Raw genomic sequence first — 22,872 nt, 5'->3', positions numbered from 1 at the left:
ACAAAATGTGGAGGAAAACAAAGCAAGGAGCATAAGGATGGCAGTGGCTTGGTATCAAGTTCAATGGAGTGCATCATTATCCTCATTTCTGGAGAGTTTCTACCCAGGAGCAGCAGAACCATTGTTCCCAATCACTGCAAAGCTTCAGCTGTGGCATCCAGTAACTCCTCTTTTCCTTTGTGCTCTCTTCTGGTTGGAACAAGCAGGCATTGCAGGTTTCTTACTGACATAAAAAATAATCTACAGACCATTAGCACTATTCCTTTCTTCTTCTTTTTTTCTGCCTCTCTTTTATTCTTAGAGACTTTGATGCAGATCCCATTTTGTCAGTTAAAAGACTTCCACTGACTCCAATGGGTGTTTGAATCTAAAATTACATCAAGTACCATTTACCTGGAGTAATACAATTAGTCTGAGAAAGATGAATACAAAGATAAAGATAAACTTTATAAAGATAAAGTTTGTCCATTCCAGCAAATACAACGCTTTGTAAGTAAGGCTGTTTAAACACACTATAAAAATAGTTGTTCTCATTGATTTGTTTTAAATATAAAATCCCCCCAAACCCTGCTGGTCCTTTGTGAAGGAAACACAGATAACATCTGAACACAGCCCTGAAGTAAATGCTAGTGAAATGTCAGCATCTTAAGTGACCCAGAGAGTTGGAAGCATTTCAGTGACTGCAGGCGCTCGCTGCAGGAAGCAGAGATCAGACACGTGTGAAACCTGGCTCCTCACATGCTGCCAATACCTCATGGGTTATTTAAAGCTCCATTCCTTCTGCTAGCTGGACACTGCTTATGCATCACAACAGCTTATAGCAACTGCTCCTCATCTCCATTCCCCTTCCCAAAATTACAATTAGACTACCTGTACCCGGATTTCTAAAGAACTCAGAGCCCGTATGTTTACTCAGTATCAGCTGCTGTAAGATTCATGGAAAATGTTAGCAATTAATTTTAAAGTTAAGAATATTTTTTTCAGTAAGTTCAGTTGTTCAAGACAACACAGAAGAAAGGAGAAGCCTGGTTATTTCTGGTTTGGCATGTTGCAATATAATAGGAAGTTAGAATTTGATGGCAGGGAAAAAAGCCAGACAACCCAAATTTTCTTTCATTAAACTGCAGACTATTTCTAAATAATCTGACATAAAGGTATATAAGCATCAACTTGAGACTGAACAGAGCAATTATTCAATCTTAGGCTGCATTAATTGTCCAGTTTAAACTGAAAGCCATGAAACAGAGTAACTTTCTTTCAGTGTGACAGTATTTCTGTGGAAAAAAAATCCCTGTTATCCTGATCTAACTCTGATTAAAGTTAATCATGAGTCTTGCAAGCCTCAGATGAAAATCCAGGGGTTTGCAACACAGATAAAGCCTTTGACCTTTTTGTGTTACTGAGTTCAGTAAGTCTGAATTATCATTTGCACCAGAACACCTTAATACAACTCTCTAGCAGGAATGGTGGTCATTCACTATTTAAGCCAGTCATTGCAAACCACAGTTTGTATCTTGAAGGGCCAACACAGGCTCCTTAAACACATCCTGAGACACAGCAGACACCTGAGAGCAGAAAAGCAGCCACAGCTTCTGCAGGACCTGTAACACCACCAGGTAATCAATGCCCAGGAGATGAGAGCTGTGAATGGAGATCCTAAAAGGCAAGAGATGGAATGGAGATAGTAAGGTTACCCCTTCTTAAAACACAAAAATAGGGGCCAGCTGGGAGAGACAGGCTTTGGAGAGCAACCATTGTTAACAGGTTTACAGAATTAGCTGTTTAATGCCAATCAAAACAAGTCAGCCTCAGATAAAGGTAACTGCAGGTAATTGCAATGCATATTTTGCTTCCTTTACCTCACTGAGCAAAGAGGTTAATAAATATTGTAGCTGTAGTACAGCCATGGATTGAGCAAACTGAGAGCTTGCCATGTTGCTGAGTACAAACACTTTGCCCTGGTGGCAGCACTGTGCCCCTTAGCTCAGCTGAGCAGAATATAAACCAAAATTAAATATGAATAAAACACACCAAACATGACTTGCAGGTGCTAATAGCTTCTCAAATCAAAGCACAGACGGGGAATGCAACAGCTGAGACATATTTGGATCTCTACTGTAGTCCAAAGCTTGCCTAGATTTATAACAATATAATCTGCTAATAAAAAGGGATATATAGAGAAGCCCAAATACTGTAATAGTCTATTTGGGGCTTTGGCAATACAATAGCCATAAAAAAACCTGCCCACAGGACTTACTACAGAATCTATTACCCATTTCATTCTCAGCTTCTGGATGGGGGGAAAAGTTTATTGTGATGAACTAGGTTCATATTATGGTCTTCTGTTTCCTCAGACTGGTAATTTTCTCTGTGTATATCCCACATATTTCTACTTTTGGGGAATACCATTTATGTGTATTTTTTACACAGTGTTCATATAAACAGTTACAAGCTGTACAAAATATAAAGATATAAAGTGAGGCAGTGCATTACTGTATTTTTGTTCTCCACTAATTTTAGTTTGAAGTAGGGCTAATGTTAAGAAAACTGCAGGGGAAAAAAAAAATTGAGCATTTTTTAATTTATCATATTTTTTCAGACCTGGAATTACAGCCTGCAGAAAATGGCAAAGGGGATAATGGCTGAAGGGAAGTATTAGAATCTTTCCCTAAAGGCCAATTGTTTGTTGAAACACAGTTAACACATTGACATTAGTGATTAGTAGCTCAGGCTGCCTGAAGCATCACAGCTTCATGTCTCTTGTGGCAGTCCATTGCTGCATTATTTCCCCATGGAAAATGCCTTTAGAGCCAGGAGCATGAAAACATCTCCCTTTTCATGCACGTCTTAAAAGTTGCTCCAAGCCACAGCTCCTGCTGTTTCCATACCAGCATCTGGAACTTGCATCCTAAGGGAGACACAGAGCAAGCAGCAGCAGCCAGGCTTTTCTCCAGCTTGTGGGGGGAAGTCTCCTCTGGTGTGAATTCCCCAAGCCTCATCAGATTAAATGGGCCTGGACTGATTTACACTCACTGAGAATCCAGCCCTTACCTCACTACAGCAATGAAAAGGAACTGTCTAATGCTGGCACAGAAACTTCAGTCACATCTGACATATGGTTTTTTTCCCAAGAGATTATATTGAATGAACCTATAAAGTGCTGAGGAGGAGACTGTTGTAGCCACAGAACAATAAAGAGTATTATTGCAGAGGACTCTTTTTCCCAATGAAATCACCCAATTTCCAACTCATTAAGGCTCTGGCTGGGAATATTATTTGGACTTGTTCTGCTCACATACATCAAGGGGAGTGAAAACATTAGGAACTTGAGTTTTCAAACTGCACTAAAAAATGTAATTGGTCCTTCTGGACCTTACACAGGTGCTGATAGATCATAAGCACTCTGAAAGTTTTTATTACCAAATATTGTATGTCCAAGTGACATGAACCCTTTGATTAGTGCCATTTAGGTTTCAATACAGAGTATGAGATCATTCCCAAGTGACAGACGCACAACAGGAAAATAATACATTAGAGTCAGTCAATGAAGTGCTCACATCCTGCCACTGACAAGGAGACCTTACTCATAGCAGGACTCCCACAACAGGAAGTTTACTTGAACACAGGCCAGTCAAACGAGTACTGATTTGCAGACTCAAACCCCTAAGCACTAAAAAAAAGTCAATGACTGTGTTTACCCTAAACTAGGTCACTGCGCTGCTTCTAACAATAGAATTTCCTATGTAAATTGATTCCTACTCATATCCTATGATGGTGCCTCCTGTCCTCTTTCATTGCATTAGGCAGTTGCCAGCCTTATCTGGGTCTTCTCCATCAAGCCTAATCCACTTCTTTTCAATTTCAACCTGTAGGTAGAAAACAAAAAACAGCAGGTAGAATTAGCAAATAATTGGATACCCAAAGTGTGAACTGTAGCAATGACATGGAAAAAAGCTTTGACACAAAATCAAAATATTTCCAGACCCAACAGATTTCAAAACCACTACTCCCAAAATAGCTCAAATGAGGGAAAAAGAAGCTGCATTCACAGTTCTGTTTTTCAGTTTCATCTTTGATCAGACAAGGAATTATTATTTAATGGTTCTTTTGCTCAAAGTCATTATCAAAAGTATGTGCAAGATACGTTTAGAATACAAAGCACATTTTCTTTTCAAATACTATATGGGGGAGCAGGGAGGCAGAAGAGGAGGAAAACATGGAAAGCACAGCCCTGAGAATACCTGGCAATTGTAAAAAGCTTTCTGAACCACGTGCTTCTGGGGCTGCAGATCACTCTCTATGCCCAGGGACTTCACTTCTGTTCCTGAGGCAGCACAGGTATCATGAACTACAAACTGGACAGTAGCAAATGGGTACCAGTCAGATGGTATCTCCTGGTCTGATCCCAGTTCCAGTTTGTAAGACAGGCTGTGTGGATGATCCAGACCTTGGAAAAGAAGAAGAAAACCACCTCACATTAGAGAATTATCTTTTCTTTGTTTAGGTTCATCTGTCAGCATGAGAGCACAGCTTTACCTTTTATAAACACAGAGCTGTTGTTATGATACAAGATTATTCTATCTATAATCTTCTGCTACTTGGCATAAGGTGGTCCCTTGTTCATTTTCTGTCTGCTTCACCACACTTGTCACAGTCACTGCAATTTTACAAATTAATTTACACAAGATTTACCAGATCCTTTCAGCTTCTAATTGAGAGAATATTTCAAATGTAGGGCTTTGTGGCTAAATTCAAACTATCTGATGAAATCTCAGTTTTTCCTTAAAATTGAATTTATTACTCTCACAGAGAAATAAAAACTGGAAGGTCCCAGTGTAGCCAAGGCAGAGATGCTGCCCTGTGTCCAATAACCCCCTTTCCAGAGCTCTCTGCTGTAGAAATTTTACTGCAGTGCTTATTTCAAGTACTACAGCTATCTTGTGTACCATCATTTATTACACTGTGTCCACGGCAGGAAGATAAAGGTGCAGCTCAGAGTGCTGCTCAAACAAGATACATCCCACCTGCCAGGATAAAGGCTACCTGGAGTCCCTGTCTAGTTTGGAAAAGAACATAGCCCATTTCTTAAAGAAAAAAAAAAAGTACTGCTAAAACAACTGTGATGTTACAAAGCAGCCATTAAGGATTTGTGGAGCATATTCTGAATTACTTTAATCATCCTAGGGATGATCCTAAGGATCACTTGCTTCAGCATTTCTTATGTGTGGCAATGATAAGGGCAAGCACTTCTGAAAAACAGGAGCACCAAGGTGAAAACCTGCTTCCCAAAGTAACTGGAGTCAGCAGACTGTGTGTGTGAAATCAGGGTAATACAATTCAGTATAATGAAATGAATCCTCTCCAAACTCTTCAGGGCAAAACGTAGCAATTCTGCATTTCTCCTTCTCTCCAGGATTTTAATCATAAGCACAGACAACAAACTGTGCTTTGGCTGCAGGCAGGAAAAAAAAAAAAAAAAAAAGAAGAAGAAGAGAAAGGATTGACTGTATTTTGTCAAAGGCAAGCCTGGCAGTGTATATTTGGTTTTCATCCATTACATTGAGTGGAATCTTGAAGTTCAGGAAATAATGTCCCATTCTTTATGCACTGGCTTACTTCAATGACAGGAATCAATTTTGTATCAGAATTGAGGAAATACTGAAGATAGAGTTAACATAAACTGAGCTTTATCCATCCCATGGGAAAAATCATGCTAATATTCCACATCCACAGGCTCCAGGCATTTTGTAAGAAGAAAAAAAAATAAAAAAGGTGCATCTCTACTGCTCCTAGGAGCCTTGTGCTGGGTGCCAGTCTGTGCTGCAGGTTTTCCCTGTAACATTACACAGACCTCTGGGCACACCTCAGGAGAGCATCCTCAAAGAAACTAGAACACAAGATCCCCAGTTTGCAAGGAGTGCCCAGGGGCATGCAGCACGTGCCTGAAGCCTCAGGACAATAACACAAAACACAGAGACAAGTAGTACTGAAACATTAAGAATTTTATTATGGAAACAGAGGAAGGAACAAAGTCAGAAATAAGGATTACAGCCACCTGCCAGCATCTTGAGAATGAAACTGAAGCATGGAAAAAGTGTGAGGAGGAGATTGTGTTTCATCACTCATGCATCCAGGGACAGGCAGATCTCTGCACCTCTGTGATGTGAACCTTGTCCATGACCTGCTGTTGGTCACCTCTTGCTGTGTCCAAGCCCATTTCTCCTGCACTAACACTCTCTTGGTCCACAGTCCCTCTTCCAGACTGCCTGGCCATGGTGGAATGAGCCTCTGTTGATGTGGGCCTCTCCATCCTTGAATCCTCCATCATCCCAGCAACAGGACACTATGAGGAACATCCTGCTCAGAGCCACACTGCAGGATGCCATCCCACCTGAACTGTGCTCCTTCTGGCTCCCAGCACCTGCTCCCCTCTCCCATGGTGGTGCCAGGATGCCACTCTTACTTGCCCTGCTCTTTGTGCTGTTTGCTGGGCTGGGCTGCACAGACTGCACTGTGCCAGCCACAAGGGAAGCATTCTGGGGAGGACAGCAGGAACTGCAGCACCAGGGTGGCTTGGCATGTCCTGGCCAGGGAAAAGGCACTCTCTGCCTCTGGGGCTGTGGTCAGTCAAGGATCTGAGGAAAAAGGGTTTGTTGCTTGTAGTTAATTTGTGGTAGGAGGCAACCAGCAGAGATCTAAGGGCTTTTGGAACAAATTCAGAATCTTCCTGAGGTTTTTAGTGGGGAGGTCTATGAAGGAAAAAAATACCAATGGGAATTGTCTAGCAAATTGTTTTGTCTTCTGAGAAAGGAATCCAGAAATAATCACTGCTTGGAATTTTCCTGGGCAGATGGTAAATGTTGGATAATAGATGTCCACTTGAGTCCAGGCATAGGTGAGCCATACCTCTTGGGCTGTTGCTGAAGGTTTCCCTGCTAGACATGGCACAGCTGTGACTCAGCAACATCCAAAGAAACCTCTGGGTTTATATTCCAGCTGACCTACAGCCATGAGGTGGTGCTGGGATGCAGTGAATTCTGGGGTGCTTCCTTTTTCTTAGGTGGTAACCTGCAAAGGCAAAGAAAACAGGTTTGGAATTTGGATAAGGATACTGCCTTGGGTCCTCTGGAACAGCCTCCATTGGACCTTTTTGCCTATTCCTATAACACAGGGCTTCCCCCAGCCCATCTGTCTCTTGTACCAACACCAATATCAGAGGAAGGTACTCACCCCTTCACTTGTGGAGAAGCTCTTCTGCCACTGCTGGGCTCTGCTGGGAGTGTAGAGCAACTTCTTCCCATCAGCTGTCAGATGACTAATTGACCAGCACTTTGGAAGACTGTAAACAACCCCCTAGTTTTCACCTAAAACTGAGCAATTCTTGTCACCTCTGCTCCATGAAACCACTGCTTCCCAGGCCTTGTGGAGTTGGAAGAAGAAAGAGAGTCTGTGTGTAGAAGATCCTTTTGCAAGGAAACTGTAATGCTGAAAAGGCCAGGTGTTGGCCAGAAGGACAGAAAAGGTGGTGCTGTGGAAAGACAAGTGGGTTGGAGCAGGCACAGTGTGCTAAGGTGACACATTCAGAGCCCTGATATACTCAAGGTGACATTCAAGCCCAGCTATCCAAAATGTGGCACATCAGGCACTATCAAGACATGACCACCTAGACTGATGTAATCAAACTACTCCTGAGAGGCAACCAGAAAAATCTGGGGAGATTACTAAGCTTTTACCATCTAACTTATGAGACACAAACCCTGCAGTTTAGGTGTTAAGATTTCTGTGAATTGGGAGATTTTAGCCTGCCCTAATTTGAAAATCTGGCTCTTGTTTCCTAAAAGCATTCCATTCTTGCTGTCTCCAAAGAATACCAACAAAAAAGCCAAAACAAACAAAAGAACAGTAAAACTATGAAACTGGTTTTGAGATATCACTTAGCATTCATACAGCATTTCAAAAGCAATTTATAACCTAACTTTGCACTTACTAACACTGTTCAGCCCTTTGTCACCTGTGTAAGTGGCATTCGTGCAACCCTGATCTAAGAAAGGCTCATGGAGCAAAGCAATTAAAGCCAAAATAATGTACTGGTTATCTTAGTTATGTAATAATTCTATTTTTTCCAAAAGAAGTCCAGTTCTAAAACCCTTACTTTGAACATGAAAGCATAAGCAATTACTAAGAACAGATTTACATACATTAGGACTGTTAGAAGTGAATAACTCCTGCAGCTTTGTCTAATGGTTGCATTTACTGCTGGGAGAAGTGCTTGGGGAGTAGAGGAGTGGGACAGTGCCACCACCAACCACCAGTTCACAGAGGTGCCAGTGCCAGAAGGAGCTGGCTGGGCAGGGATGGAACCCATCTGACAAAGCCATGGCTTTGAGTTTCCACCTGGGCAGCTTAGAAAATAAGAAAAGCAGCTACAACCCACCCTCAAGCTGCAATTTGCTGTGTTGTTCAGTCCCTGCTTCCTCAGTGGCTCCATGGTGCAGCATGAAAGAAGAAATAATCAGCTGAAGAGCTCAGCTCTACACAATGGCTCGAGGATGGAGGCTAGAGGAAGAACTAGCAGGCAATATTACAGAGCTCAAATTTACACAGCAAGTGATTAAAGCACAGTGCTTTGCAGTTTGGTGTCTCCCTTGCTCCCTGGGAACTCCCTGGGAAGCAGCTGACACAGCTCCTCCACTGTCTGGCCCCAGCACTGTGCTAAAATCATAGCATGTTCTGCATTTCCTTGCACAAAGCTCCAATTTCACCAACATACACCAAATTCACAGAAATTTCACTGGATCAGCCCTTCAAAGCCTATTGTATTTTTTCTTTCTTTTTTTTCTTTTAAAAAAAATAATGGTAAAATTCTGACTCCAAACACAACATCTATATATCCAAATTGGCACAGGCAGCTTTTAAAAGTCTGGTATTTCTTGCAGCTCTTACTGACTTCACTTGGCCAGCACTTTTCCAAGAAAACACTTCAGTAGAATCCAGTGGATATTAACATATTTCAGTGTCTATAAATGGATCCACAATATAACTGTAGGCAACCTTTCCTTCTCCCTTCCTTTTTTTTTTTTTTTTTTTTTTTTTAAGAAGCCTTGGACAAAAGCTTTTTGAAAGCAAAATCCTCAGCATATTTTTCCGCCTGCGGTAAACACATTATGAAAGTTTACATATTTCTATTAGTCTGACTGTCTCCAGACTTTTGGCATGCCTTGAGACAACTATTTTTAAACTCTTAACTGTGTACAGAGCACTTGATATAGAGATTTAAAATTTGACTGGGCAGTATTACTACCAAAATGGTTTTTTTCAAACACACGAACATTTCACAGAGACAAATGATTCTGCAGATCTCAGCTAGAGGAATTATTCAAATGTCAGACATTTAAGTTACTGGTAGAAAATAATGTAAAGTTGTGGAATGCCTCAAAAAATACTCAGTTCTTCCTTTCAAATAACTTAAACCTGAAGTTAATTGTGCGCATCAAATCTTCAGGTGAAAGAACTGCAGGGAATTCAGAAAACTTATAATCTTCTTTAAAACTGCCGACTTGATTTTACAGAAACCTACATTAAATAGCAAAGAATACTGGAAGATACCCAAACAGTCCTGTAAGCCTTGGGAAAACACATGGGTCATAGCAACATAGTGCAAATCTCTGAAACCTGGAGCACAGGACAGGGATTTTGAAAACCTGAAGAATCTTCTTCTGCCTTCTCATTCTACATCTCTCCATCAACTCCTCTGCCCTCCCTGCCCATTTTCCAGTCTCCCCAGCCTATGCCCTCCACTTCCCTCTCTCTGTCATTGCTCTTCCTTCACCATTAGTCCTGGCTTAGCAGTAGAATGCCTGAAGCTGGGATTTAAGAAGGTAAAATCTTTTCTGAACATTTTAAAGAGGCAGTTAGCCCAGACAGGACAATACAAGACTAGAACAATCCATATGTTATGGATAGGGATTGTCCTAGTCTGTATGTATGTGAGTAACATACACTTTCCCCCATTTTAGAAGTACAGATTTTTCAGATATTTTACATGAAATGCTTGAACAGGTGCCCTTGTCTTACACAGATCCCCAAAGCCCCAGGTACACATAATGCAAAGGATCAAGCAAAGGATCAAATGCCTTCACTCCACAGAACTTGCAGCAGGATATTGTATTCCTCAAGAATTTTTATGCCTTTAGAAAAGTGCTATGAAATGTGCTGGTAACATGATTAAAAAATGGAATTTTAAACCCAAATATTTATATTTTCTTCTCCAAAAAGTCATATTCGCTCATTTAAATTAAATCAACTACTTCCATGTGTGCAATTAAAAGCTGCTTTTACTGCTACAAGTTTTCAATGAGGTACTACCCCCAAAAAGAAATGGGAATAAAATTTTTTGTCAGTGCAGTTATTGCCATGAACGTACAATCTCAATACACAAACCCATGAAAGAGGTAATAGAAACCAGCCTTTGCAAAAGCACTGTTGCCTTCCTACAGCAAACCTAAACTCAGCACCTTCCAGTTCTGTATCACACCTACCATTTCTTAAATGATGCTAGAAAGCCAAGACCCAGCAGTGACAATACCAACTTTTGTATTAGCTGTGTGATATTGGGTGAACAAATCATTTTACCAAGTTCTGCTTCCCATTGCCCAGCTGGTACATGGGAAGCATAAACCCTTCCCTCAGCCTTACTGCTACAGACTTGAGATTTACTCAGAATGATCAGCTCTGCTTCCATGATACCACACACTTGAAATGACTGACAGTACATCTGCCTCTATCAAATTAATTAAGAAAACATGGTTTAAAGAAATTGATAGGTCTGTATTCACTTTTCCCTAAAACTGGAATCCACCTTCTACCAACAACATCCCACAGATAAAAACCCAAACTACAACAGCTGATGGAGATGCACAATCATAAACCCACACACCCAAGCCCATAGCACAGATTATTTACTTGAATTTTTATCTGGAAGCCTGTCAATCTTCCACACCACGGCCCTGTAGGCACTCTCATATTTTGCTGTTCCAACCGAGACTTGGATTACGGGATCGGATTCAACCTCATGCAAAGCCCCAAGGCACGCTCTCCTGTTCATTTTTGCTTTTAGGGACTTCTGCCTTTGGAGGTTCATGGTCCAAAGTGCTTTGATCCACTGTGTGGGAACAGGAAAGCGTATCATAACATTTTCACAGTATTTCACAGAGGGTAAACGTGTCAGGATCTGAGCAGCTGAAGACATGTTTATGAAAGCCTGAAGTTCAATGTATGCCCCCTGAACCACCACTGCAGCCTTCATGGAAAAGGGAAGGTCTTGCCCATTGTAGCGTGTCCTGAAACGCATCAGTTCCAGCCTGCAGGCATCTGGGGGTGTAAACTTAATAACCCGTGATTGCTCAAACTCCTGTGCTTGGACACAGCTATGGAAATGGCAGTCGAGGATATTGATCCATTTCTCCTGCTCCTTGTCAAAGTAACGCTCGTCCCTCTTCTGGAGTTGCAGGTCGTTCAGGGTTAGGAAACACTCGGCACCGCCGTTCACGAAACACAGGCAGTAAATGTGTGTGATGACTGCACTCTCTACTATTTTTCCTTCTGCCTTAGTGACTTTCCCCCAAAAGTTGTCCACTATTTCCAGAGTCATTTCTTGCTCTTCATAATTCCTCTTTTGTCTGGACACAGTAGGAAGTTTCATGAGCTCCTCCTCGACCGTCGTGAGGAAATCAGTGAAGTCATTATAATCTGTGGTGCCCAGCTTTAACATCTGCTCCACCTCTGGCTCATGGATCACCTCTGCTTTGGGGTGATACCTCCTCTTCTCCACGTAAGACACACACTCAACCTTCACAGTGTGGATTTTTCCTGAGACGTTGTAGCTCTCCAGTTTGGGTTCGGACAGCTTGCACTGCGGCTGCAGCTGGAATTCCTTGAAAGGTTTCTCCAGGCCCTTTTCATAATACATCTGCAACACCCCTCCAGCCAGGACCTTCAGGTAAATAGGGCCCCACTGCCGAGATGACATCATGTTCTTCTTCTCAGGAATCCTCAGCATGAATGGCCACCCATCTGATTTCTGGCTCCTGAAAAGGCTGTGTGGGATGCTGAGGGAGAGCTTGTGCCAGGCGTTGGTGCTGGAGATGGGTGGGTTTTCCACAGCCTCACAGCTGTCAGCTTGCAGGTGTTCAAGCCTCTCACAGATGTAACTGAAGGAGCCCTGGTTAAGGCTTTTCTGATCATGACATGTTTCTTTGTCTTTGGGATGACTCCCACTCCTGTCAAGCACTTTGTCCTTCCTGTGCATGCTAACATTAGCTGGTGACATGCTGAGAGAGCACCCTTCCTTCCAAAAAGGACTGGAGAAAGCACAGTCACTGTGAAAGTACGGGAAGTGTCCTGCAGCCAGCTCCTCACAGCTTCCTGGAGGGTTAGGGCTTCCTTCACCTGCTGATTTGGAGACCAAAGTCTTACCTGGATGGTCATTAGGGGAGGGGTTCAAAGGAAGGCTGCTCAGTGTCTGCGAGGCCAAGGACGAGCAAATCCCAGGGGATGGAGGAGGGTTAACATTTGATGGCCATTCAGGGATGGGATAAAGCATGTGCATCCCAGACTTTGGGATGCAGGGGTTTCCTGGGTAGTCTCTGGTAGGTGTAGTAAGTGGAGAGTTGCTGGGGGGTCCAGGACTCAGGTAGAAATCAACCACAGGAGATGAGAGTGGAGTGCTGCCTGTAGAGGATGACCTACTTGAAGACTCATGAACACTGGACAGGTTGAGCTTAAGGCCATTTGGTTTGCAGCTACTCTGAGTGTCAGCCAGTTTCTGAGGTGACTGGAAGAGAGGCTCATCATCAAAGGTGACCCAGTTTGCTGGATTTGGGGAACACATCTTGCAGGAGAAACTTGAGGTACTTGCACAATGCATCACCCTCAAGCCATCTGTGAAAAAACAACAAACATGATTGAAATCAAACTCAAACCACACAAAGCTCAAATTTGCAAATTCAGTGTAATTTTTTTTGCATGTATAATCTGTGATAGCTGTGCAGAAACAGACAAACTGCCCATGAACCCCCACTGCTCTCCCAGGCTGGGGACTGAAGTGAGTTCTAAGCTCTACAAGCTGTTCAGAGAATCTCAATCAGAGAGAGCAGAGTGCCCCACAGCAGTACAAGATTGCTTAAATAATACTTTCAGCTTCATTATATACTATATATACATTACAACATAATACTATACAGCTTATGCATCATTTTGAATATAGACAGAGATTTTCCATACTGGGCATCACCTCCGGGTAAGGTTTCCCCTCCTTTCCCCATCAAAAAAACCTTCATTTTGCTAAGAATGGTGTAGCTGTTTCCAAAAATAGAATCAGGAGGGAGAGAGGGGATTATTTTTTGATGAAAAGCTGTAGCAACTCAGTGCTGATGGCAAAGGTACACATGCTGCTGCCATCAGGGCACAAACCTGGATGCCTGCCAGACCAGGGCAGAAATCTCTGTACATCAGTTCCTTCAACCCAGGCTTATGCTCTTGGAGACTGGACATGTTGTAAGGAAGCACTGGAAAGGCATTAAACTTTTAAACAAGAAGTTAGCCCTAAGGATGAGCAGTACATTGCTGCTGAGTAGACTGCAAGCCTCCAGCACAGACAAAATGCTGATGAAACACAAGTCAAGGCCAAGTAACAGCACTCACATCTGCCAAGCACTGAATTGGCTGGTGGCCTGGAAAAAGGACAGGTCTTTAAACCAATTAATAAACTACACTTCATCAAACAAAGTGTCTTTGGTAAAGGGCTCAGCTGGATGTCCTCAGAGCAGGACTACAACCAGTAAATCATTAATCTTGCCTTCGTGGTTCTAAAGTGTGTGCAGAAATTTTAATGCTTGTTACATCCTTTTGCAGGGCATGTTGTCCCCCAAGTTTTTCCTCCCTACTGCTCCTGCCTGCTGAGGGAGCAAGCAAAAAATTGCCAGTGCCTGAGGAGGGATGGAGTACAATGAAACACCAGGGGGGCACACATGAACATCACTCATTTGATAGAAACTTACTCTTGTTCTGTCAGAACACATTCACGTTTGCCTGACAGCACAAGGAAGGCAGAGTTCATACAGACAACCACCTGCATGTACATTACTCCCTTAATTAAGGTCAGCTAATGATGACTTAGAGCTGTTGCCCTTCATGCTCAGACAGCCACAGCCAGGCTGTTTAATTGCACAGCACTACAGAATCACATAACCATAAAAGCCATTTTTATCTGTAACATTTAGAGAACAGTTCACTTCTGGCCATGCTACAGTTGAGCCAAGTGAAACTTGTGCTGCAAGTCTTTATTTTCATCATTACTCCATTATTTCTGGGGCAGTCTGAAGCCAGTAAAAAGTGCCATAAACTGTGGCACAGTCTGCTCACTCTGAGGCTGAGCAGTGGAGAGCTTTCAATAGAGGAGGACTCTGGTCCTTCATTAGTTTTTGAACTCTCGACCTTTTTGTTCAGAAAAATATTTGCACTATGCTAGTTATTTTATAAGCACTCTAATAGCCACTTACAGAAAGAGAGAGAGAGAAAAGGAGCAAACAAGTACAAATTACTATCATAGCTCGGACACACACAACTACCAGTGTGTCCTTCACCCACACAATCACTTCATCATAAAGTGCAGCACTGGAAAGAACAATCACAGCTATTTGGTCTCTGACTTGGTCATCATTTTTTTTTCCTCCCTTCTCCTTCTCTCCCTCTGGTCACCACCACGGCTCTTTCAGCGTTAATTATTTCTAGAGATGAAATTTCAAAGTTTTCAGCCCTTTTTTCAAAGCTTCATTTGTTAAGAGCAGCTAATGTGATGCTAACTCAGGGCGTGGCTTTTTCCTGGAACAGCCGGGACACTGGGGCAGCCTGGTAGACAAAACACAAAGAAACAGCTTCAAAGGCTGCCATTAAAAACTCCTCTGGCATTTCCAAGAGATAAGGGATGGCCAGAGAGAGAAAAAAAACACGCTGTGGATGGGAGAGAAGCCTTTCTCTGCAGAGGGGCTCTGGGGATGCTGCCACAGCCTCCAGTGTGACCACAGCCACGCTCAAGGGGCAAATCACACAACACTGAGATGCACCAATGGAAAAGAAATCATAAAACCGGGTGCTTACAATGAAGAACACATGTGCAAACTGCTTCCCTTTCTTGCTACAGATGGAGATTTTCAGAGTCCTTTATTATTCCCAGATGTTTGGGGTTTTTTTTTCCCCCAATGTCTGTTCCTATTCACTTTTTAAAATGCAATGTTGCAGATTATTTGGCAGGGTTGGTTTTTTTTTCCCCCATTGCAAAACAAAAAGATGTTTGAACTCCACCTGCCAAACATTTAACTTTAGTCAGTAAGTGTCAATGAAGAAAACCACTTACCCAGGTGGAAGAAAAAGTGGAAAAAACCACTTTCCTCTGCAGTCACAATACCCTGGCTGTACCTGTCAGAGGCTACAGCTTCCACCTCTTGTTGCTGTTGCAGTTATGTGGGAGTTTTTTAAAAGAAAAAAAGATGCTGATGATAACAAAAACACACATGCAAAAAGTGTTGAAATAGTTTCAGCAGTTCTCCTACTGTTGCTCACAGATCCCCAAAAATTACTACTTGGAATGGAGGAAAAAAGCCCAAATGATTGGATAATGTAATGCTAATAAAAGGAAATGCACTCTCTTGTATGTTAAGGACAGCACCCTCATCCAGCATTTTAAAAAAAAATCTGTCTTATGCTGCTTTACATCACTTGTTCTCTGATTATTTTACATCTGCACAATGCAATAAAGTAATGCTTTCAATTTCTGTTTTGTCCTAAACCATGCTCCAAATTCCTTCCATGAACTGGGACATTCTTCGTTGAAATCAAAATAAAATTCAGGCTTCAGGATGGATGTGTTTTGCCTCCAAAAAGCAAAGGTTCCCCATGGGACCCACATAAATGTAACCCAAATGCTTTGGGTAAAAGGAAAATGATACAAGATACCATTGATCACACATGTTATGTGGCCTGTGACATTTAAATTACAAGCACGTGTGGTATCTTGTTCAGATATGAGGCAGGAAATACATTTTTAGAATACTGAAACTGCCAATGAAAAAGCTGGCTGAAATAACAGTTAGGTGCATTAATTCCAGTGAACCCAAAAGCTGCAACTGATTTCAATTCATCCTCTTCTGCCTGAAAACAATCTTCCCATTTATCAGATCAACACAGTCCCTCAGCATTTAATGAGCAGTTGTTGCAGCTTAATTTCTTCATTTTAATGCCTTGAGGATGGAAGGAAGAGAAATCCCATCCTATTATTGAGAGATTTCATAGGCTGCAGTTATCACTGGGTCTTTTGTTGCTTCAGGAATCCCAGATCAAACCTGCAGCAAAAATACAGCTCAACTTTCCTGCCTTGCTGGGGATGTTCCTACCTCTTCCTACACTGAGCACTAATAATAATAACTCCCTGCTCACTCTGAGGTGTAACTCCAGGTATTGGCTTTGGCACTTTCAGTGCAGATGCACCTGGGTGCTCAGTGAGCTGAGGATGCTGCTGTGTCATCAGCAATGTCCCCACCAGGCTGACAGCACCTTTGTGTCACCTCCCTCACAGCAGCAGCACTGGACCCCTGACAGCTCACTCAGGGGTCTTCCCTAAAATTTGGCACCAATTAAAGCCCTCAGGCATGTCCCCTTCTGTTCAAATACAGAGGTCTTTTTTTAAAATACTGGAGGAGCCTGGGGTCAGCTAATGAGGAGCCTCAGGGAAGCCCCTCCCTTCTGCAAAGCATAAAGCAAGTGAATGCAGTGTTTAATAGACAGTACTCACACTCCCAACACACAGAAAAGCATAATTTTATAAATACATTCCTTATTGCCTCTCTAGCTCCAGGGGCCACTGCAGCTCCAGAACTGTTTAGCTACAAATCCTCTAAACAAATTTTTTTTGTAAAACCTAAGCAGGTACCTTATGTGTGCCATTTGTGCAGTGAGGTTTTACTGGGTAAACACCAGCCTCATTACTTGCTCCAAGCTCAAAAAAAAACCCCAGATTTATCTACACACAGTGTGACAAAAGAGTTAAATAATCCCTTCCAAATAAGCTGAGCTCTTCACATGAGCTGCTCTGTTTGTGGACAGAGCCTGGTCATTTTATTTCCACCCTTCCAGAAAAACTATGGACCCCATACACTGCTACACATCAATTTTATTTCCAGGAGCAAGGTTGTCTACTGCATACAAAATTTAATGCAAAGCTCTGCATCCTGTGCATGCTGTGGTGAAGCTGTTACCATAAGCACACCATGAGTTGTTGATATTCTTTTTACAAACACCCATACAATTATTCAAGCTTTTTGCCACAGAGTGCAACAGTCTCGCAGGGAAGTTAAAATCCTCTGCAGTTTAAGCAATAAAGCACATATGGGATATAAAACTCCCTAAATGTTTCTAAGCCCTTGTGATATCCAAGGAAAACATGGCAGATTTATCTCTGTGTTTTACAGCCATATTCTTTGTGTCACTGTTTTGGTTATTACTAAACTCTGCAAAAAAAAAAAAAAAAATCTTGAAGACAACTTCTACATAAAATACTGCTTGATTTATGATGATTTGCCTCAAATTTTACTTTGATACTACATATGGCTGCACTTCTATTTAACTTTGTATTTTCTATCTTAGATACACAAAAAAAGAAAAATTATCCAGTCTATACTTCTGAAATAAATGCAAGCAAAAGCCATAGCTGATGGGAAATGGGCATTTCTTGGCATTTCCTTGTATTTGGGATATGGATTAAGCCTCCCACTGCATTACTCATTTTAGAAAAATAAGGAACTGGTGTAATAGTCAAAAATACACTGACTTCAAAGTGCAATGTGACCTTTTATTTACACTGCTCGCTCTCTGGGGCATAGGCACAGCTGGGAGAAGTTCAGAGCTTGCAGCTAATCTGTTTAATTTGGAATTCCTTACTCTTGGCCCCCAGAGCTGGAGGAATTAAAGCTTTCAGCTTTTGACAGCGTGCACCTCCCAGTCACAGGCAGAGTTACAAATCAGGGCTGGTATTTGAAGGCACAAGCTTGAAAAATTGACATTTTTAAGGGTATCAACACAGCCCATCACAATTCCCAAGCAGAGACAACACTTACTTTCCTTGATAAGGAAAAGGGTTGGGCAGAGGCTGGAATGCTCTCTAGTAAGGATGATGTCACAGGGTTTGGGGTGTTGTTTGGGGTGTTGTCCCACCAGGAGGTCAGGGATGGATGGTGACAGCACTGCTGGTCCCTGCACATCCCAAATCCAGCCAGGAGGGATCCTACAGGCACTGCAGTAGGGAGGCCTGAGGAAACTCCAGCTCCTCTGTCTCCCAGGGTCACACCTCTGAAAGGCTGTGAGCTGACATGAGATTCACAGCAGAGGGACAACCCCTGGGAAGCTCCCAAATGGAAAATGAAAGAAAAGCAGCCAGATCACATCTCTGTTAACCACTCAAGCCTGCTCAGCTGTGACTGAGTGGGATCCTCCCCAAAGGAAAAGCTCTTCCTGCTGACAATTGGAGGAGGTTGGAAGGTGAGGATCTTCCACTGTATGTGAAAATTGCCACGGATAATCACTCAAACCTCAGCTGTTGTGCACTGCAAAATAACTCCTTTTCATGTGCAGATCCATTCTGGGAGTCCTTCCCTAACACTCAGATGTGGAATCATTCCAAAGCTGCCTTGAAAAGACAACAGAACACCATGCATGACTGCTCGTGTGTGTAACACCATCAGCTGCAGCCACTCTTCCCATGCACAGAGTGATTCCCACCCCTGCCTCACCCCTCTCAGCAGTCACATCACCACTGTGAGTCACACCAGCTTTGTCCTGCACTGTTTTCTTAGTGGGGAATAGGAATCAAGGCAGAAAAGGCCAGAGACATTTTACTGGAAGTGTCTGCATGATTTTAGGGAGACAAACCAAAGGTATTTCCTCAGGAGATTGAGGGATTTTTATAAATCACAGCTGCCCAGCCCCATGGGATCTGCACCTCCACTCCTCTCAAGGATTTTTTTGCAGAGCTTGTTATCAGGAACATAACTTTCAGAATGAGACAACATAAACTAAGTGGAACAAACTAAAAATAATAATTCTAACAAAATTTTTAAAAGGAAACTAAAACAGAGATCCCATTTATGTGCCATCAGTAAAAGATACTGAATGCAGACCTGAAGCTGAGAAAAGCAGCAGAAGTCCTCTTAGCCCACAGTCCACCTCTCTCACCTAAGGAGTGCTGTAAGATTTTTTCAGCATGCAACTATTTTGTTTCAGGAAGATGAAATAACATCACACCACAAACTGCATATTCTGGTACATAAAGAAGAGTCATCTTTTTTTTCCTAGAAGAAATAACAAAAAGCCTGATGAAATCAATATTAACTACTCACTGTTTTTATCCTCTTCCTTCCTGGATCTCACAGTGCCTTTTCAGACACATCACTTGTGTGCAAGACATGACTGCAAGGTGTGATGCAAGACATGATTGCATCTTCTCAAAGCAAAACAAAGTTACAAATAGCAGTGTATTGTGAAAACTTCTTTGTTTTTCTAATGTTAGAAAGTGCTCACTGCAAACCTGTGACCCTTAAAAGTTTTTTAGCTGGAGGTTGGCTTTTGATCTGTTCTGTTACAATTATTTCCTTCCCATTACCTGCACAGACAAGACAGGTAAATAGTATTTAATTCACTTCACTGTGTTGTGTACAACACACCTCCCACTCATTTCCCTGGGCTAGTCCTGCTTCATCCTCTGAACCACACTCCTCTTCAGCATCTCCACAGTGATGGCAGAGCTTTTACTCTGATTTCAGAGAGCCCAGGGACAGCAGGGATTCATGTAAACTGTTAAACTGCTTATTGACACCAGCTGACATTTTACCATGCAGAGCTGGCCTAGAAGAGACAGGAAAATAAATCTGTTTTTATTTGCAGCACTTCTGCAGGTCACTAAGTAAGTGGAATGTTACTGCATCTACTGAAGCAATTTTTAACTGTGTTTAGGAAACATGTTATTATTAGGAATGCACGCACATCCCACAGAAGTGCTCTGGCCACAGCAGCTCTGCACAGGGCTCTGGCAAGTACTTTAACATCCCAAACCTCTCCCCCTGGGCAGAGACAGAGATTTATAATGGACTAAGAAGCAGCAAAAATGCAGTCATGGGTGGCTGTCCCACTTCTATAATAGCAACAGCCTTTTTTTTTTTTTTTTTAGGATTAAGCAGCTCTCTGGATTAAAAAAAAAAAAAAAAAAGCCTGACTACTTTGGCACACAGATCACATATCAAAATATTGAGCTGGCTGTTGTCAGAAAGAAGTTTAAGTCTGGTCCTCTGCTAGTGTTTGCAGTGTCCAAGGGAATGGAGGGATGAAATGCCACAAAGAATACACAGTACAGAAGAACACTTCAAAACTCTTGCCACTAATCTCAGAGTGAGTAATAAAAGGTAGGGAAGCTAACAGAAATACTGTATTTAGGAAAAGCACTGAACAGCATAATAGTCCCCTTTTTAAAACTTAGTTTTAGTTCTGAGTCAGATTTTATATCTGCCCTTAAAACTGCCTCATGCTTTAGTGCCCAACAAACACATGGCTATACCTCCCTGGAGTATAACCCATGACATAAGATTTGCAGAGGTCTTTTAAACATGAAAAGTCCTGTCTGACAGCTGTCAGGAACATTTTCTGACAGAACAGCTCTCACCCCAGCTGGGGGATGCTCCCCTTTTCCATGATTTAAGGCCTTACAGGAACACTAGCACTAAGGAAATGTGCCAATGAAATCCTTGCTCATTTGGATACAAGTATTTTTAATAGCAACTGATGACAGTCATGTCAGAAAGTGTAATTCATGACAGAGACACTAAAAAAAGCCTCATTTGGGTTGCTCTCCAAAAGTCTTTTAAGACAGACATATGGGCAGGCTGCTTTTCTGAAGCAAAAGGTGACAGCTTATATTTATACCAATCAAAAACAGAAGAAAAGGAGTGGTGGACTAGAGGGATATTGTTTACAAAGTCAAATACTGCCCAGGATAGTGCATCTCTGTTTTCATGTTGATGTCCACACACAGATTAATTTACAAACCCACATTAACTCACTATTCAGAGACCATCAACAAGCTGGGCCCTTAAATTTGCAAACCCCAATAACTTTTGAAGTGATGCAAAATAAAACTTACTACATATTCATGAGGGAGAAGGAGAACAACCAAAGCCGAGCATGAAGCAAGGACCTTGTACTGCCTTGGGGCAGGACTTCCCAGGGGTGTGATTTACAACTCCAACCAGGTAAAACAATCTCCCTGTTACATAAATTACTCCTATTACACACGGGCAAGAGGACAGCTCGTCTCTCCTCACAGCATTTTCTCCCGTTGCACAAATCAGGCGACACAAAGTGTTGTCTCCAGCTGCTGCTTTTTCTTCTTTCACAGCTACAGAAGAGTCTCGGTCCCCAGCCAGGGCAGAGAGAGTTAACACCAAAATGAATAGTTCGTGTTTAAAAGCCTCAGGCTCCAAAACTTCTGTTCCCTCCTCCTCGGTCAGTCATTACCACTCTCCCCCAAAAAAACCTAAGTCCTGTTTGCAGAGAAATCAGTCAGAGTTTCTCCATCTCACATTAAAAAACACTGGGGAAGTGTAGAATTGTGAGACTTTCACTTGGGTTAGTAAAAAAGCTTAGTCGGCAGTTTTCTCAGCCCACTTGTTTGCCGCAAGCATCAGAAAAGCTACACATTAAAAAACAACCTTACTGCAAAGCCCCGCTTCGGTGAGCACTTACCTAAAGCCAGAAAGGGGATGTTTTCTGCTTTTTTTTTCATTTACACTATCCTCGAAAGTGCATCCCCGGGATCTGCACTAGGGGGACATATGATCAGCGCAGTTTGAACATCCCAGTCCTGCGCAGCACATCCCCTGCATCCGCTCCGTGTGTTTTCCCAAAGCCCCGCTGGATTTACGGGAGAGATTCCTGCAGCAGCGCTTTCAAACACCGCGACCCTACGTGCATACTTTAACATCACCAGCCGAACCGCTAGGAAACATGAGAAAGGCTCCAGGAATTCAATTCACTTCAAGAATTGAATAAAAACACTCCTCGCTCGCCCCAGCCTCCTCCCTAACAAGGCAAAAGTCATGGGAACGGGAATCCCGCAGGATGCCCGGCACACAAACCTTCCCGATTTCCGCCGCGATCCAAAGCCCCGGGCAAAACCATCCCATTTATCCCACTTTACTGGAAAAAAAGAGGAGAGGAGAGGTGAGGAGAGGAGAGGAGAAGGAAATGAAGAAAAAGGAGCCAAATATTTTTGTTAAATGTATCACGTTCTTACACCAAAACAAAAGAGCCCCATCCACCGGCCCGTTTCAAGCCAGAACTTCGTGGTTGCGCCTCAACTCCCGGGAAAATTCCACTTCGGACGGAGTCGCCCCCGGGGCAGAGCGGGTCCGGTGCCGCTCCGGTGCCGCAGGGCCCGCCTGTCGGGCCGGGCCGGGGGCGGCGGCCAGCACAGGCTCCGCCCGGCGCATCCCGCGGGAGCATCGCCGGGAGCGGCAGCGCGGCCATCCCCGGGTACCGCCGATCCGCCTCCCATCCGGAGGCAGAGGGGGCACAGGCCACTCCATGCTCCGCTGAACTTTGGTTTGCAGCTCCCTTTTATAGCATGGTTTCCTTGTAGTCATCAGTAATTGTTTTTTGTTGTCATAATTTTGCCAGGTAAGCAGTGGTGGTCGGTGGGATCGCTGGTGAGTCTCCAGACAATTTGTCAAGTCCCAGAGATACCCATCTGGTCTGGGTAGATAAGGAAATGGCAGA

At 42.8% G+C, this 22,872-nt stretch overlaps 1 protein-coding gene across 7 annotated transcripts; it reads right to left on the bottom strand.

The window, feature by feature from the left end:
• Positions 1-903: 903 nt before the first annotated feature.
• Positions 904-22,526, bottom strand: STON1 (stonin 1). 7 transcript variants are annotated; one of them, XM_079329600.1, is made up of 5 exons: positions 21,841-22,090; positions 10,963-12,939; positions 7,389-7,528; positions 7,231-7,304; positions 5,986-7,068 (listed from the first exon to the last, which is right to left on the bottom strand). In XM_079329600.1, exons 1-5 carry the CDS (start codon positions 21,878-21,880, stop codon positions 7,002-7,004), a joined length of 2,298 nt encoding a protein of 765 aa, XP_079185726.1. In that variant the 5' UTR covers positions 21,881-22,090; the 3' UTR covers positions 5,986-7,001. The 7 variants fall into 7 exon arrangements, with proteins under 7 accessions (XP_079185728.1, XP_079185725.1, XP_079185727.1 ...); XM_079329602.1 differs by lacking the exons at positions 5,986-7,068; positions 7,231-7,304; positions 7,389-7,528; positions 21,841-22,090 and adding exons at positions 904-3,866; positions 4,242-4,447; positions 22,391-22,526; XM_079329599.1 differs by lacking the exons at positions 5,986-7,068; positions 7,231-7,304; positions 7,389-7,528 and adding exons at positions 904-3,866; positions 4,242-4,447 and having other exon boundaries at positions 21,841-22,079.
• Positions 22,527-22,872: the final 346 nt, after the last annotated feature.

Source organism: Erithacus rubecula (assembly GCF_903797595.1).
Source record: "Erithacus rubecula genome assembly, chromosome: 2".
Classification (NCBI taxonomy): Eukaryota; Metazoa; Chordata; class Aves; order Passeriformes; family Muscicapidae; genus Erithacus; species Erithacus rubecula.
Note: the sequence above shows the minus strand (reverse complement) of the source record. Positions and strands in the feature narration are given on the sequence as shown.

What these genes read in the sequence shown, in the direction of transcription:
- STON1 (XM_079329600.1), bottom strand. Translation starts at nt 21,880, where the DNA reads ATGAAAAAAAAAGCAGAAAACATCCCCTTTCTGGCTTTAG. An exon ending in GCTTCCAGATAAAAATTCAA is followed by an intron (nt 7,529 to 10,962) that starts GTAAATAATCTG and finishes GTCTTTCCACAG; the next exon opens with CACCACCTTTTCTGTCCTTC. An exon ending in AGTGGTTTCATGGAGCAGAG is followed by an intron (nt 7,305 to 7,388) that starts GTGACAAGAATT and finishes GTCATCTGACAG; the next exon opens with CTGATGGGAAGAAGTTGCTC.